The sequence below is a fragment of the Heteronotia binoei genome, chromosome 13 (genome assembly GCF_032191835.1).
Source record: "Heteronotia binoei isolate CCM8104 ecotype False Entrance Well chromosome 13, APGP_CSIRO_Hbin_v1, whole genome shotgun sequence".
Lineage (NCBI taxonomy): Eukaryota > Metazoa > Chordata > Lepidosauria > Squamata > Gekkonidae > Heteronotia > Heteronotia binoei.
Genome location: NC_083235.1, coordinates 37,434,262 through 37,448,492, shown reverse-complemented (window position 1 = coordinate 37,448,492; position 14,231 = coordinate 37,434,262). Strand labels below are relative to the sequence as shown.

The 14,231-nt window shown below is 45.1% G+C and overlaps 1 protein-coding gene across 3 annotated transcripts in view; it reads left to right on the top strand.

The window, feature by feature from the left end:
- The first annotated feature begins 7,270 nt into the window (after positions 1-7,270).
- Positions 7,271-14,231, top strand: part of ITGA7 (integrin subunit alpha 7) — a 79,824-nt gene continuing 72,863 nt past the window's right edge. For all 3 annotated transcript variants that reach the window (XM_060253449.1, XM_060253450.1, XM_060253451.1), the window contains exon 1: positions 7,271-7,446. In XM_060253449.1, coding sequence (XP_060109432.1) covers positions 7,271-7,446 — 176 coding nt within the window. The remainder of the gene's footprint in view (positions 7,447-14,231) is intronic.

Below are 14,231 nucleotides of genomic sequence, written 5' to 3'. Positions count from 1 at the left end.
ATTGCTTGCTCCATCACACCATTGTACAAAATGTACAAATGGTTTTTTTCCCTTTGTGGCATACCATGCTGGTGCTCTTTCTACTAATTAATGTTCTGTTGCTCAAGGCTGCCTGTTTTCCTTTCACATTTATGCTGCCTGGGTTTTATTTAACATTTTATTGAGACCACATTATTAACAGTTGCAGAGGAGTTGATGTACATGTTTACACAAATTGCCGTGTGCATATATTGTAGGTCATTTGCAATGTTCCCTCTAAGCTGCAGAGTCCTGTGAGCAAAAATTCTACTGCGTGAGCTAGGCTTCCCAACCCCCCCCCCCCTTTGCCGGGAGACTTCTGGGTTCGCAGCTTCATCCCCCGGTCTCCAGAAATTGGGAAGCGGGGGGGGGGGTGGAAGGGGGGGGAGAACATACCTGTAGGGTCCATGTTGGTGTAGAGCTCCGTCCTGAGCAGTTTGTAAAACGTCTGCCCCTTTAAGGCTGGGCAGGAAGGAGGAAACAGGAAGGGCTTCGGAGAACGGCCCCTCCCTTTCTTTGCTTTCGTTTTCACAGCAGGCAGAAGAAGACCAAGTAAGTATTTGTGTGTGTGAGAGAGGGAGGGGGCAGGGAGGGGGGATTCCCTGGTATGGAGGCCCTCCCCCCCTTTAGAAAGCGTGTTGGGGGGGGGGAGGGAAATGTCTACTAGGCACTCTGTTATTCCCTATGGAGAACAATTCCCATAGGGAATAATAGGGAATTAATCCGTGGGTATTGGGGGCTCTGGGGGGGGCTATTTTTTGAGGTAGAGGCACCAAATTTTTAGTATAGCATCTAGTGCCTCTCCCCAAAATACCCCCCAAGTTTCAAAACGATTGGACCAGAGCCCCAAAAGATGGTGCCCCTATCCTTAATTATTTCCTATGGAAGAAAGGCATTTAAAAAGGTGAGCTGTCCCTTTAAATGTGATGGCCAGAACTCCCTTGGAGTTCAATTATGCTTGTCACATCCTTGTTCCTGGCTCCACCCCCAATGTCTCCTGGCTCCACCCCCAAAGTCTCCTGGCTCCGCCCCCAAAGTCCCCAGATTTTTCTTTAATTGAACTTGGCAACCCTAGTGTGAGCTACTGGTATTAAAGATGCGAGCTACTGCATAAATTATTGTGCTTTGGGGCCATTTTTCCTGAGCTAAGGCAAAAATCTGTGAGCTGGAGGCTAAAAATCTGTGAGCTAGCTCACACTAACTCAGCTTAGAGAGAACACTGGTCATTTGTACTCTTTGCAAGATTTGGATCTCATGAAGAAGCAGGGAGGAGCAAGAAGCTGCTTCATATCTGGGATATTGGCAATATACCAATCCAGGCAGGACAATGGTACGGTCCAGGCAAGAAAGAATGAAGTCTAGGGAAGCCCAGTTTATTAGAGAAGGATCAATACCCAAATAATCAAATTGTAAATTCACACTGGTGGGCAGTAAGTTTGTAAGAATTGACAGCTATCCTGCAATTAATGCAGGAGGGACCATGATACGATTGCCATTGTTTTCCTGGCAAGGCTCCTCTGCTTTAAGAACTGTATGAGAAGCAGACATTTGGCTGTTGGTGTCGTCCCCCCACACCCCCAAATGAGGATGCAGTGCTGGGGAATTTTTCACATGCTGGGCTTCTGCCTTCATTTAAGTTGGGAATAAGATTAGAGTCTTTCCATGAAAATATTGGTAATTCAAGACAATCCAGTCTTACCATCTAAGATTGTGTTGTGTAGTGGTTAGGAGTGTCAGACTAGTATATGGAAGACCAGAATTTTACTCCCACTAGTGCCACAGAAGCACACTGAGTGACCTTGGATTGGTCAAGCTCTCGCAGCCTAACCTTCTTCACAGGGCTGTTGTGAAGATAAAAAAAGAGGAAAGGAGAACAACGTAAACTATTTTGCATCCCCATACCAGAGAAAGACAGGGTATAAATAAGTAAATAAGACTGCAGTTGCTATGTTGACTTATTTGAGACTGAATCCTATTAATTTTAGTGGGACTTCTTTCTCAGTAATCTTACATAGCATTGCAGTACATAAGTCAAATTTGGATTCCTTCTTTTTTCATTTTAAAGAAGGTATAAATGGGCAAACTTGAGTTCAGAGTGATGAAGAGAACATGAAACCGGGTGGTCTCAGAGTACCTTCTTCCATCACATGGCTATTTTGTTGTATGCACAGACACTGTGAAAAGTAAACAGCTTTGCTATATGCATGCTGAAGCATCTCTCTGAGTAGGCATGACATTATGAGCTTGAACTAAACCTACCAGAATGGCTAAAAGGGGAGATCTGATTGCCGCTAACTGCTCAGTGGACAGTCTATCCCATTGAATCCAGCAATCCCAGTTATTTCAGCAAATCCCAGATTCTATTTATTTAAGACAGCCTCTGATTCTCTTGTATCCTGTAACCCCAGATTCTGTTTATAGTGGTCTAAGCTGACCCTTGACCTCTTCCCAGGAGGGTATTTTAAATATATTACTAAGAGAGAAGGGCATGCAGACTGGAATCTTTGCTTCTATGCTAGCAGCTAGATATAGCATATAGCATCTATTTAGAGATGTGTGTGTGCATATGTGTGTAAAGTAGTGGGCTGCAGGATTAAAAAAATACTCCCTGGGGTCTTCAGAAGGAATTGGGTTGGTTCCCAGAATTTGGACTACAGCATCCACTTCCCACCAGTGATTGTGCCCTGCTTACAACAGTGTAGATCAGCTATAGCAAAAAGTTGGAAAGCAGCCAAGTTTGTGTGAGTGTACGGGGGAAACTGGTATAGAAGCAGGGCACCAAAATGGTTATGGGCTCCCCAAGTGAAAAGTCCTCACCTTCTGCCCAGTAAAGCTGCAAAATGACTTGAGCAAAGGTCAGTCTTGCTAAAATCAGACCAGGAATCCCCAAGGGACAGGAGTACATCCAAGACGGTGTGACCCTTTGTGCTCTTTCACAATTGCTGTATCCTGCAAATGAGCTGGATTTCCAAGGATGAGGGGATGCTGCCAACACTTCAATGTCTTTTAAAACTTTCACAGCAGTTTAAAAATAGCTCCCGTGTACTGGAAAATGTGACAGTCACTTTGCTCCTGTGTGTAGCTTAAGGCCACTGGTTTGAATTAACTCTATGCTTGCTGTCTGTTGTTGAGTGTTAGGCATCCCCACTGTGATTTGGTTTGAGCTAGAGTTCATCAGGCCTGGGTTCCAGAACCTTTCGGTCTCAGGGATCAAACTGGAAAGTTAGGAAGCAGGATGTTTGGCCATATGCATTGCTCAAGAAAGTCTTGCAGGCCAGTAGCACCAAATTTTAGAAGCTTGGATAAACAGGCAATTGGGATTTTGCAAGCTCCAGGTATCCCATTTAAAGAAGTCCCTGCTTAAATCTGGTTACCATCCAGTCAAAAGGATGTAATTTATCTTTCAGCTATCTATGTTGCATTTGTTGCTAGCAGAGAGGGACCAATTTTAAATTGTTTACTAATGCTGAACCCTAAGAACTTTTTTAAAATGTTGAGAGCCCTGGAATGTGAGTCTCACACATCTTGCATTAGTCCTAGCCTAGGTATTATTCTGTGCCCAAGCAAGAGAGTACATCTTAGAGGGTCATATAGGGCATAGTGTGGTATAGTGGTTAGGAGCAGCAGACTCTTATCTGGAGAACTGGGTTTGATTCCCCCTTCCTCCACATGAAGCCTGCTGGGTGACCTTGGGCCAGTCACAGTTGTCTCAGAACTTTCTCAGCCCCACCTGCCTGTTGTGGGGAGAGGAAGGCAAGGCAATTGTAAGCCACTTTGAGGCTGCTTAGGGTAGAGAAAAGTGGGGTACAAAAACCAGCTCTTCTTTTTCTTCTTCCTTCTTTATGGAGTTACTATTGTCAATCTTGTGAAGGTCTACTTAGTAGGTCTGAGGTCTGGCAGATATATTTGTTTACTTATCTGGAGAGCACTGCAGTTTGCTAGCAAGAAGAATTTGGAAACCGTCTTACTGCTGTTGCAGTTTCCAAGATTTTGTAAGGAAGCCCTAGCAAGATGTAGCAAGAAAATAACAGTCTGGGCTGTGTCTCAGTGCAGTCTTTGCATGCAGAAGTTCCCATGTTCAATCCTCGGGATCTCTGGGTAAAAAGGACCAGGCAACAGGATCCGTTATCTGCATAAGACCTGGAAACCCACTGCTAGTTTGAGTAGACAATACAAATCTTGGTTCACCAATGATCTGAATCAGTATAAGCAGCTTAATGTGTGTTCAAGAAATAGCATGGATCTATAGATGTAAAAGTTCTGTGTTTTCAGAATATTAATTAGGCAAGAATAGGCAGTTGACAAGAAAAGGGCTATAAATTATGGAACAGGAGACATCCCATGTGATTGACAGCGCAGCCCTATTTGATTTACATCCTTTTTCAGACTTCTCCCTGCAGTGATGAAAGCTAGAGATGAGCCTTGTTATCAAATGGACTGTGTTTTAAAAGAACCCACATTTTGCTTGATGTTCAGATTTCCTCCTGTGTGACAAGAAACACATACAGGCCTGTACATATGATTCATTCTTGAAGATGGGGAAAGCGACATCTATTTTTGGTCAAACTTTCTCTACAGGTATTGTTAATGTTTGATTAGGAGCAGAGCGTTCATCTCAATGTCTATGACTCCAGAAGAAAATGAAACAGGGAGTAAAGCAGGAATGAAGTTCCTGTCTATTCCAGACCCATGTTGTAAAAGAATAGTGTGAACACTTGGTGTGAGATACACCATCAGGCCAAGAGTATTCAGATTTCACTGAAGTCAGCATCTTAAATTGGTAAAACATGCAACAAAGGGCACACTTTTATGGAGTGGGAATTAGATGTATTCATTCAACATGTGGATTCCTTTGTGGCATGGCACACTGTGAGTGGGCCATGGTCAGCATGGCATAGTGATTAGAATACAATCAAGGAAACCCAGGTTCAAATCCCCACTCTGCCTTGCCGGTTGACTGTTGGCCTGTCATTCCCCTAAGCCCAATTTACCTCACAAAGTTGTTATGAGTATATGATGGCGGAGAGGAGAATGATGTTTTGAGTTACTATGGGTCCTTGTAGGGGAGAAAAGCAGAGGTATAAATATCAGCTGTTCTTACCAAATGCATTGCAGATAGACAGAACTGTGGACCAAGTGCAAGCAATTCGGTAAGCGTGCAAGCAATTTGGCTGTGACATTAAGCGCCCCAACATGGAATTAAACGTCAGGGTGATACGGGAAAACACAGCCTCCTTTTGGGAGTGATTCCTATCTGCCAGCTGCTGTGTTTAGAATCACTTGCTATGTGGATCACTAACACCATAAGAGGGATGACACATACCCCTCCAGCGGCTGCCAAGAACATTCAAGAGAATATTGAGGCTCTCTGGATGACAGTTCTGATTCATGTGGTAAGTAGTTCTAAAGAACATAGGGCAGTGTTCACAAGAGGCTAGTCATGATGGCACCCTCATGACATGTATAACAGGCAGGGCTTTATTTGAGCAGGAACGCACAGGAATGCAGTTCCGACTGGCTTGGCATCAGGAGGTGTGGCCTAATATGCAGATGAGTTCCTGCTGAGCTTTTTCTATTAAAAGCCCTGGGTAATTGTGATTTTGTTTGACACCCATATTTGTTTAACAAACATATTTTGTTTGCCATCCATCAAACATTTTGTGTGGGCTGATGAGGGGATCTATTGATCATTAGACATCAGAGGCCAGCTTTTATTCAATTCCATATTCAGTTATTCAAATACAGGCTGAGAGACTGTGACATCAGTGACTCATGCAATGAAACCTTGCTGTTTAGTTTGTAGACCCTTGATGTTGGACCCAAGTTAGTTGACGGTTGCTGTTGGACTGCCAACAGGATGCAGTTCTTAGAATGTTGTGCTATGATCTGGGAGACCTGTCTGAATCTGCACTCTGCCATGGAAGCTCTCCGGGTGATCTTGGGCCAGTCACACATTTTTCTAAAGCTTATTTACTACATTTGAATCCTATTACTCTTCGAAGGAGCACATGGCAGGCATGGATCTCATGGAGGATTTCTGCAAACAGAATGTGAGGGAGAGATTTTTGTTGATTTCCCCCCTCCTGCTACAAAATGTATGATACTCCAGAAAGTTCTCTATCACCCAGGAGCAGCATTTCAGGGGACATTTTGTGCTGGGGTGAGAAAGGCAGCAAAGTCATACTCCATATACACCCCTCCCCTCCTGGTCCATGGAAATTACTGTTGGAACAAAGTAGCAGTTCTCTCCTCTTCTGTTTTATCCTCACAACAACCCTGTGGGGTAGGTGAGGTTGAGGAAGAGTAGTTGAGCACATTAACCACTACTCCACCCTGTTGCCAATCAGATTATTTTTTTTCCAAAGAGGGAAATCACTGCTCATAATCGCTTTTACCTTTGATTAATAGGTATTTGTGTTCTTTAAAGACCTGCTTGTTTGGAAGTGACAGTGGCGCAGAATAAACAAGTTAGGTTGCCAGGTCTCAGTTGGAAAATACCTGGAAATTTTGGGGGTGGATACAGGAGAGGGTGGGATTTGGTGTGGGGAAGGACTTCAGCATGGAACAATGGCATAGAGTCCACCCTTCAAAGCAGCCATTTTTTCCAGGGGAGCTGATCTCTGCCAGCTGGAGATCAGTTGTAAAAGCGGGAGATCTCCAGGCCCCCGGCAACTCTAAAACGACTCTATACCGTGGAAAGCGCGACCCCTCTCGAAACCACTTCTCTAGAATTCTGCTTGACTCCTATCATTCTAGATCGAAGGCATATATCCTTGATGGGATCTTGCGTTAGAGTTTCCTTCCTCCCAAAAGTTGCTGAATGACAGCCCAGGCAGGCAGGAGACAAGGCTGGGATTTGTGGCTCCGGGTTTCTCCCCACCTGCTTTCCCTCCTGGATCTCTCTGTCTCTTTCTCTCCTATCATCTGCAGCAGCGGCTGTGTTGTTGGAGGCAGGGGGCGTGTTTGCCGTATGGAAGCGGCGCTCCTCCTAGCTGCGAGACAGAATGGAAAAAGAGAGCGAGGAGGAGGAGGAGGAGGAGGGCGGGCGGGGAGAGGGCAGAGATGTGAAGCAAGGGCGCCTGAGAATTTCCACAATCCCCAACTGGCCGGGCGGGCAGCAGCCGGCCAAGAAAGCGAGAGGGCGAGTGGCAGAGCCGGCCGACGCGCTGAAGCTGCTACGCAAAGCGGGGTGGGGGGGAAGCCTGCGAATAGTTGCCGCCGCAATTCCCAAGCCCTGCGCCCGCTGCCCAGCATGCCGGGGGCGCTCTCCTTCGGCTGGCTCTTCTGCCTCCTCAGCCTCTACCTCCCGCAGAGTTCCGCCTTCAATTTAGACGTGAGCGAAACCATCCTCAAGTATGGCGAGAACGGCAGTTTTTTTGGCTTCTCCGTGGCGCTGCACCAGCAGCTCAGCCCGCAGCCGGTCAGCTGGTGAGTTGCCTTGCAGCCTCGCGGGCCTGCGCCTCTTGTAACGTTTTCTCCTTATATAGCAACATGTGCACAGATGGGGCGCGCGCGAAGAGAGGCTGAGCAGGTAGTCCAAGCCCTCCTGCCTGCGGGCAGCACCTATTCCAACTTGGCCAGAATTAGCGTACGTTTGGTAGATTTTGGCTTCTGAATTGGAAACTGCGCCTGTGACTTCAACAGCCTCTGCCTCATTCCCTGGTTGCTATAATTAAAACATGTGCCAGTTGTGTCTTTCCTCTCTGGGACTGGAACATGTGACATGTGTGATCAGTAATATTTCCTCCGCTGCTGCTGCTGCTAAGGTATTTACCAGAGGCTGCCTCCCTGCTATGATTTGCCATGATTGAGCGGTTATAAGGACTGGCGGAAGATGCTGATGGTGGTAATACTTGGTTTTCTTTGACCAAGTGGGGGTGTTTATTATTTTTTAAAATTCCATTCTTATGATGTTTTTGATACACTATTTGCAGGGTGGAAAGGTGGACACACAAACTCTCTCTGCATTCTTCACTGCCCATCCCTAAATATTTATAATATTTCTGTAGAGAGAATGTAATCTTTGACCTGCCTTTGATATTTCCAGAGTTTGCATTTATTGTGTTGCTAACCATCGTCCTAAGAGTCTATTTACTTTTCCCGTTTCGCTTCTCCCACTAGTAGGAATTCCACTAATGACCTAGCTGGTATATTTTATTCTTTCATGCATAAGAGCTATTTTCTCAAATTCATCCTGTTGTCCCGCCCCCCCCTTCCTCCTTCATCCTGGAAGGTAAAATTCTGATCACTTTCCAGAAACAAATGCAGATGCATTTGGCAAGTGCATTTACATCATGGTTGGATTTGAGGGCAGGGTCTCAGTTTTCCCTGGGTTGAATTCATAGCCAGCCACTGATTCCCACAGAGCTAGGATGGACTATAATCTTTGCTTCCAGGAGGAGAAATGTAGCATCATCCTCTTAATTCTTTTATCATCTCCAGGATACAACACAAAGATGCTGTGTGCTGGTGTTCTCTCTTTGCTCTGCCTTGCATAGGAGAGATGTATTATTTTAAGATGTGGGAAACTGGCTGTGTGGCAGAGGAGCATGTTGGAAAAGCCAGGTCTTGGGGACATTAACCTCTCATTGTGTTGGTTTTGCAAATATATTTGGAAGGTCTATGCTTGTAGTTTGAATAGGAGTTTGTAGTTTGAATAGGAGGTTTGTAGTCCCAAATGACTAGAGTGAGATTATCTGCCTTTAATTGGCAGGAGTGAGGGAATTCTGATGACTCTCTTAAGTGTGCGTGTTCCCACATGGCTGGGAGATGTTTTGCTTTAGGCACGGCCTGCCCTCTAACCCTGCCCAGAGAGGAATACATTGCATGAAGCTCCTAATCACTGTGCAGGCTCCCCCAAGCAAGCCCCTGGGCCTCCTCAGCAGAGATACTGTGACCCACTCAATCCCCTGGAGCCCCCCATTGGTTGGTTGTTGTGCTTGCTGTTAGCCTTGTTTCAGCCACATTGTTTCTGGATTTCACAGGGTCATTTATGTTGGGGCATTGGCAAGCGGAAAGCACACAGGATGGGAAATGGTCCAAGGGTGGCAGGTCAGGAATTGGATCAGTCACCCCATCCCACAATTTAACAGTGCCTTTAGGCAGATGTTTCTTCAGCTCCGACAGTTTCTGCTGGAATTACTTAGGACTGTTGGGGAATGGCCATTTTATGATCCTGGGCAGCAGAGAAAGGAAAAGGAATAATACTTAAACCAGTATGTTCCTGTGGTTGGAGAACTTGAGCATGGATGCATTCCATGGCTTTGATCCTCAGTTTTCTTCCTCTAAAATGGGGATAATAGTAACCCAGTACACAGTGCTTTGAAGGCAGACCAAATGCACGTTGTAAAGCCTTTTGCAAGCTAAAATAACCCATAGGTGACTGATAGGAGTACTATTTATTCAACTGGAGCTTCATCATGTGCCTTCAGACCAAACATGGGAGATGTCTAAATTAGGAAAGGGTTATCCTGTAGTGAGGAGGATTGTGTTGTGTTACAGTTTTCAAAGGATGTATATGAGTGTGCAAGTGAAACATCTTATCTCTGCCATTCTACAGTGCAGAGAGGGCCAGGTATAGCAAAGTTAGTATTGGGTTCTTTGATACATTATGCGCTGCTTAGACAGGATAATTCTGGAAAGATACCATTTCTCTTACAAGAACTCTGAGAAATCTGCAAGTGCCATCACAAATTACATTTATAGAACTAAGCAGTAGACAAGTGCACCTTTAAGACCAACTAAGTTTTATTCAGAATATAAGCTTTCGTATGCTCTTAAGCAGACTTCATCAGCAGCTTACATTCTGAATAAAACTTAGCTGGTCTTAAAGGTGCCACTTGTCCACTGCTTTGTTCTATTGCTTCAGACCAACACGGCTGCCCATTTGGATCTAAATTACATTTATGTGATTCTGTATAATTAGGTATGGCCAGCATCTTTATTCTCAGAGAATCCTTTTTGAACAGTGGACTAGGAGCCAGAAATATATTCAGACGTAAGAATTAACCCTTCAGACAGCATAACCACGTTGGTGTCCCCTAATAGCAAAGGCCACCATAATATTGGAGTGCATACATCCAGGCCAAACCAGGACGCTGCATACATCCATAGAGAGATGTAACATTTTTCTATCTTTACAACTTTGGAATATTTCCCTTTTCCTTGTGGGTGAAACTACACACAAATTTTATAAAATCAGACCTTAATTAAAATCTGTTATGGATGCCAGAAACCAGAGGCCAGATCGAGTCCCTGGAGTGAGCTATTGCTGCCTGTGAAGATCTCTGTGGCAGGCACAGGCAGTTTTTAGGGACGTATGAGGCTCCTTTTGCCATTCTTCCACCACAGCGTACAGATAAAGTACGCTGATGACACCCAGCCAGATCTGTTACTGGATGGCCAGGGCTTTTTTTTTTTTTCTTAGCAAGAGCTCCTTTGCATATTAGGCTGCACCTCCCTGATATAGCCAATCCTCCAACAGCTTACAGGACTTTTAGTACAGGGCCTACTGTAAGCTCCAAGAGGATTGGCTACATTAGGGGTGTGTGGCCTAATATGCAAAGGAATTCCTGCCTAAAAAAAAGCCCTGTGGACAGCCATCTGGATACTGCCCCTGATAATCTGGCTGAGGGTTTGGAGGCTGTGGTGGGGTGCCTAAAAAGAGCAGGTTGAGACTGACTCTGGTAAAGACGGAGGTTTTCTGGTGGGAGGGGGGCTTTGGGGTTGGGGCACAGACTTCCCACTCTTGATGGGATGCCATTGATATGGTGCCATCCATCAGGAGTTTGGGTGTGACTTTGGATGCCTTCTTGACTATGGAGGCCCAGGTCACGAATATTGCCAGGCTAGTGTTATTCCATCTACACCCAAGCTCGGCAACTGGCCCCTTTCCTGTTGTGCCCTGATCTAGCCACTGTAATCCATGCAATGGCCACCTGCAGGTTAGACTGCTGCCACTCATTCTATGCTGGCCTGCCCTTGAGACTGACCTAGAAGCTCCAGCTGGTCCAGAATGCGGCAGCGCAAGTCCTGATGGGAATGCCACAGACAGTGCATGTACAACCTGTGCTGCACCAGCTATACTGGCTCCCAGTGGGATACTGAGTTAGATTAAAGGTTTTGGTTTTTACTTTTAAAGCCTTGAGTGGTCTGGGATCTGCATATCTTTGGGACCACTTCCTCCAGTATGTCTCCGGAAGAGCACTATGCTCTGCTGAGAACAATCTATTGGTGATCCCAATCCCTAAAGATATCCGGCTGTCTTCTACCAGGCCAAAAAAGCCCTGGCCCTGACCTGGTGGAACTCTCTGCCAAATATCACCAGGGCCCTGTGGGACTTGATGCAATTCTGCAGGGCCTGTAAGGCAGAAATGTTTTGCCAGGCCTTTAGTTGAGGACAGTGATGGTTCCATCATAGCTGACACCCTCCTCTTCTTTTCTCCTCCATCTTTGTTTTGGATCACTCCTCACCTGCCTGCAAGTTTACAGCACAGTTTGGAGTGGGGTAGTAAAATATCTGATGCCATCTGAAGTAACATAGCTGTTCTTTGGTCTTTGTTTTTAACTTCTTTTTATGAGTTGTAAATTGCCTAGAGCCCTACATTGTGGTGAAAAGGTGATTTATATATATATAAATAAAAATACCCTAACAGCTTTGGGGTGTTCTTTTATATGTACCCTGCTTGTTTCTTCTTGTGGTGACCAATTCCTCCTTAGAGGGTGATGGTCCTTGAAGAAGGGATTTAACTCTTTATCTCTATACACGATGGGAGGGGGTACATATGGAAGAAGTCACTTCTTCAAATATAAATCGTTGTTCTTCCTGATGTTCTACCATTGAATTTTCTGATTTAACCCCAAACTACTATTGGAAGAGAGTGGCCAGCTCTGTGTTTGGAAATACCAGGAGATTTAGGGGGTTGGATCCTGTGGAGGCAGGGTTTGGGAAGGGGCAGGGACTTCAGCAGAATCCAATGCAATAGAGTCCACATTCCAAAGCTGTCATTTTCTTTGTGATCTGATCTCTATTGTCTGGAGATCAGTTGTTATAGGGGGAAATCTCTAGGCCTTACCTGGAGGCTGGTGACCCTAAGTGCAAACCATACACTTTGTGAATACACTCCCAGTGGTAATCAGCAGTAAAATGTTATTGCAGAACATTAGTATGTTGGGGCATGACTACATATATATTTGGGGTTTTTTGCATGTGTATATAATCTTCCTTAAACAGATTTTCCTGCTGGAGGCAAAATCACATTAGGTCCCTTTCAACTGTTCCCCACCAAGGGCATCATTGTGCTTAAAGGGACTGTGTAGAGTTAATGGATGCCATGATGAATATTTATAGCACAACTCCTCGAGTTGCTGACTGCACATAGAATCACTAATGGGACATTTGAGCAATGACACCTAAACCCTTCCCTCCCTTCCCCGCCCCCTCACACAGAACACACAGATGCTCCAAGCTGGACTTCCCAGTGAGCCTCCCAGGAGATGAAATAAATCCTCCCATCTAGGAACCGGGGAAGCTTCCTCCATCCCACATGTCTTCACTGCTGCAGACCCTTCACGGAGGACCAAGATGCTCAACCCACACGCTTCTCAATTATTCAAAAGCAGCTGAAATCAATAATCCAGTTGGAAAGGGGAAATTGGTCTGGCCCATAGTGAGGGCTGCGGATATATAATATAAGAAACAAATAAAATCCTTATGTGTGTTTTTAAAAAGTACTTTAAAGCTCATTTGTAATATCTATAACAACTACCATTAAACCATAACATGCCTTTGGTGGGGAAGGGCAGGGGCATAACCATATCTGTGTAAAATGAAATTGATATTGAATGTCAAGGCTTTTTAAAAAAAAAGAAAAAGCCCAGCAGGAATTCATTTGCATATTAGGCCACACACCCCAACAGCACCATTGTTTCACACAGGGCTTTTTTGTAGAAAAAGCCCAGCAGGAATTCATTTGCATATTAGGCCACACCCCTGATGCAAGCCAGCCGCAACTGTGTTCTGCTTTAAAAAGCCCTGATAACTGTTATGTATCTTGGGAGTGGACAGTCATCCACTCTCAATCAGTCTCCTGTCTTGTAGTGGTGAACAGAATTCTCAGCTTTGTTAGCATCCAGCATCCACAGAGCTAGTGATCTAATGTTGTAAAAACCCTCAGATCTGACCACGCTTGAAATCTTGGATGCAAAGGATAAAGCATGGATAATATTTCTACAGAGAACTTCCAGTGTGCCTACATGACCACTTGCAGCTGGCCTGGTGTAATTGTTCTGGAGTAAGTCCACTTGTGACAGATGCTATAACAAATGACTTAAGAAACTCTGGCTATGGCTTCTTCCACCCACTTGGTTAGTGTAGTGCAGGGCGGATGGGTGGGTCTTGAACCAGACCTTCTACTGGCCAGGTCCCAGCACCATGACCTTGTACCAAGAGACTACAAGTTCTTTTGTGGGCAGATCTCACCTAGACTGAAGGCTCAACAGAAGAGCATAGTTCTTGGTCGTCCATAAAATGCCAATTGTAGGCTCATATAACCTCAGTTTGCCTTGGAGGCCATGCAATGAAGAAAGAAAGGATTTAACCCTTCATCCTCCTCTTGGAAAGGGTTGTCCTTATTTCATTTTTTTGAGCCATAAGCTTGAGCTTTCCTGATTTATTCACTCTACTATATCTGTCCCCCTACCCCTGTGCATTAGTTCTTGCTTTCTCATGGCTGGGCCTGTTGTCTCTGGCCCTTTTGATTTTTACTGGAACCCTTTGAGAACTTTCTACTGCCTGATGCTGGCCAACTCTTTTCTGGCCCTTTGCCTCTCTGGATTGAGTCCAGGTACAGTGACATAGGGAGAACCTGCAGCTAATCCCACCTTTCAAGCCAAGCATGCATTTGTTTAGGATAGTGTCAAGAATATATAGATCTAGTCACTGCTAACCCTAGGAATCTAGGTACCCTATAAGGATTTTAAGTTTTCTCCTCTTCCTCAGCCTTTGTGATGTCTGCTGCTTTCTCTGCTTCTCTGTCATTATTATTTAGGAGTTTCTGAGCACTGTTCAGTATATAGAGCACTTGGTACTACTTGTTCTTTCATTTGTTCTCTCTGTTAATGACACAGACTTTGCCCATGGCTGAACTTGCCTCCCATGTCCAGCCCCAGAACTCTTTGGGTTACATACTCCTCTGTGGCTCATAACTCTCCAC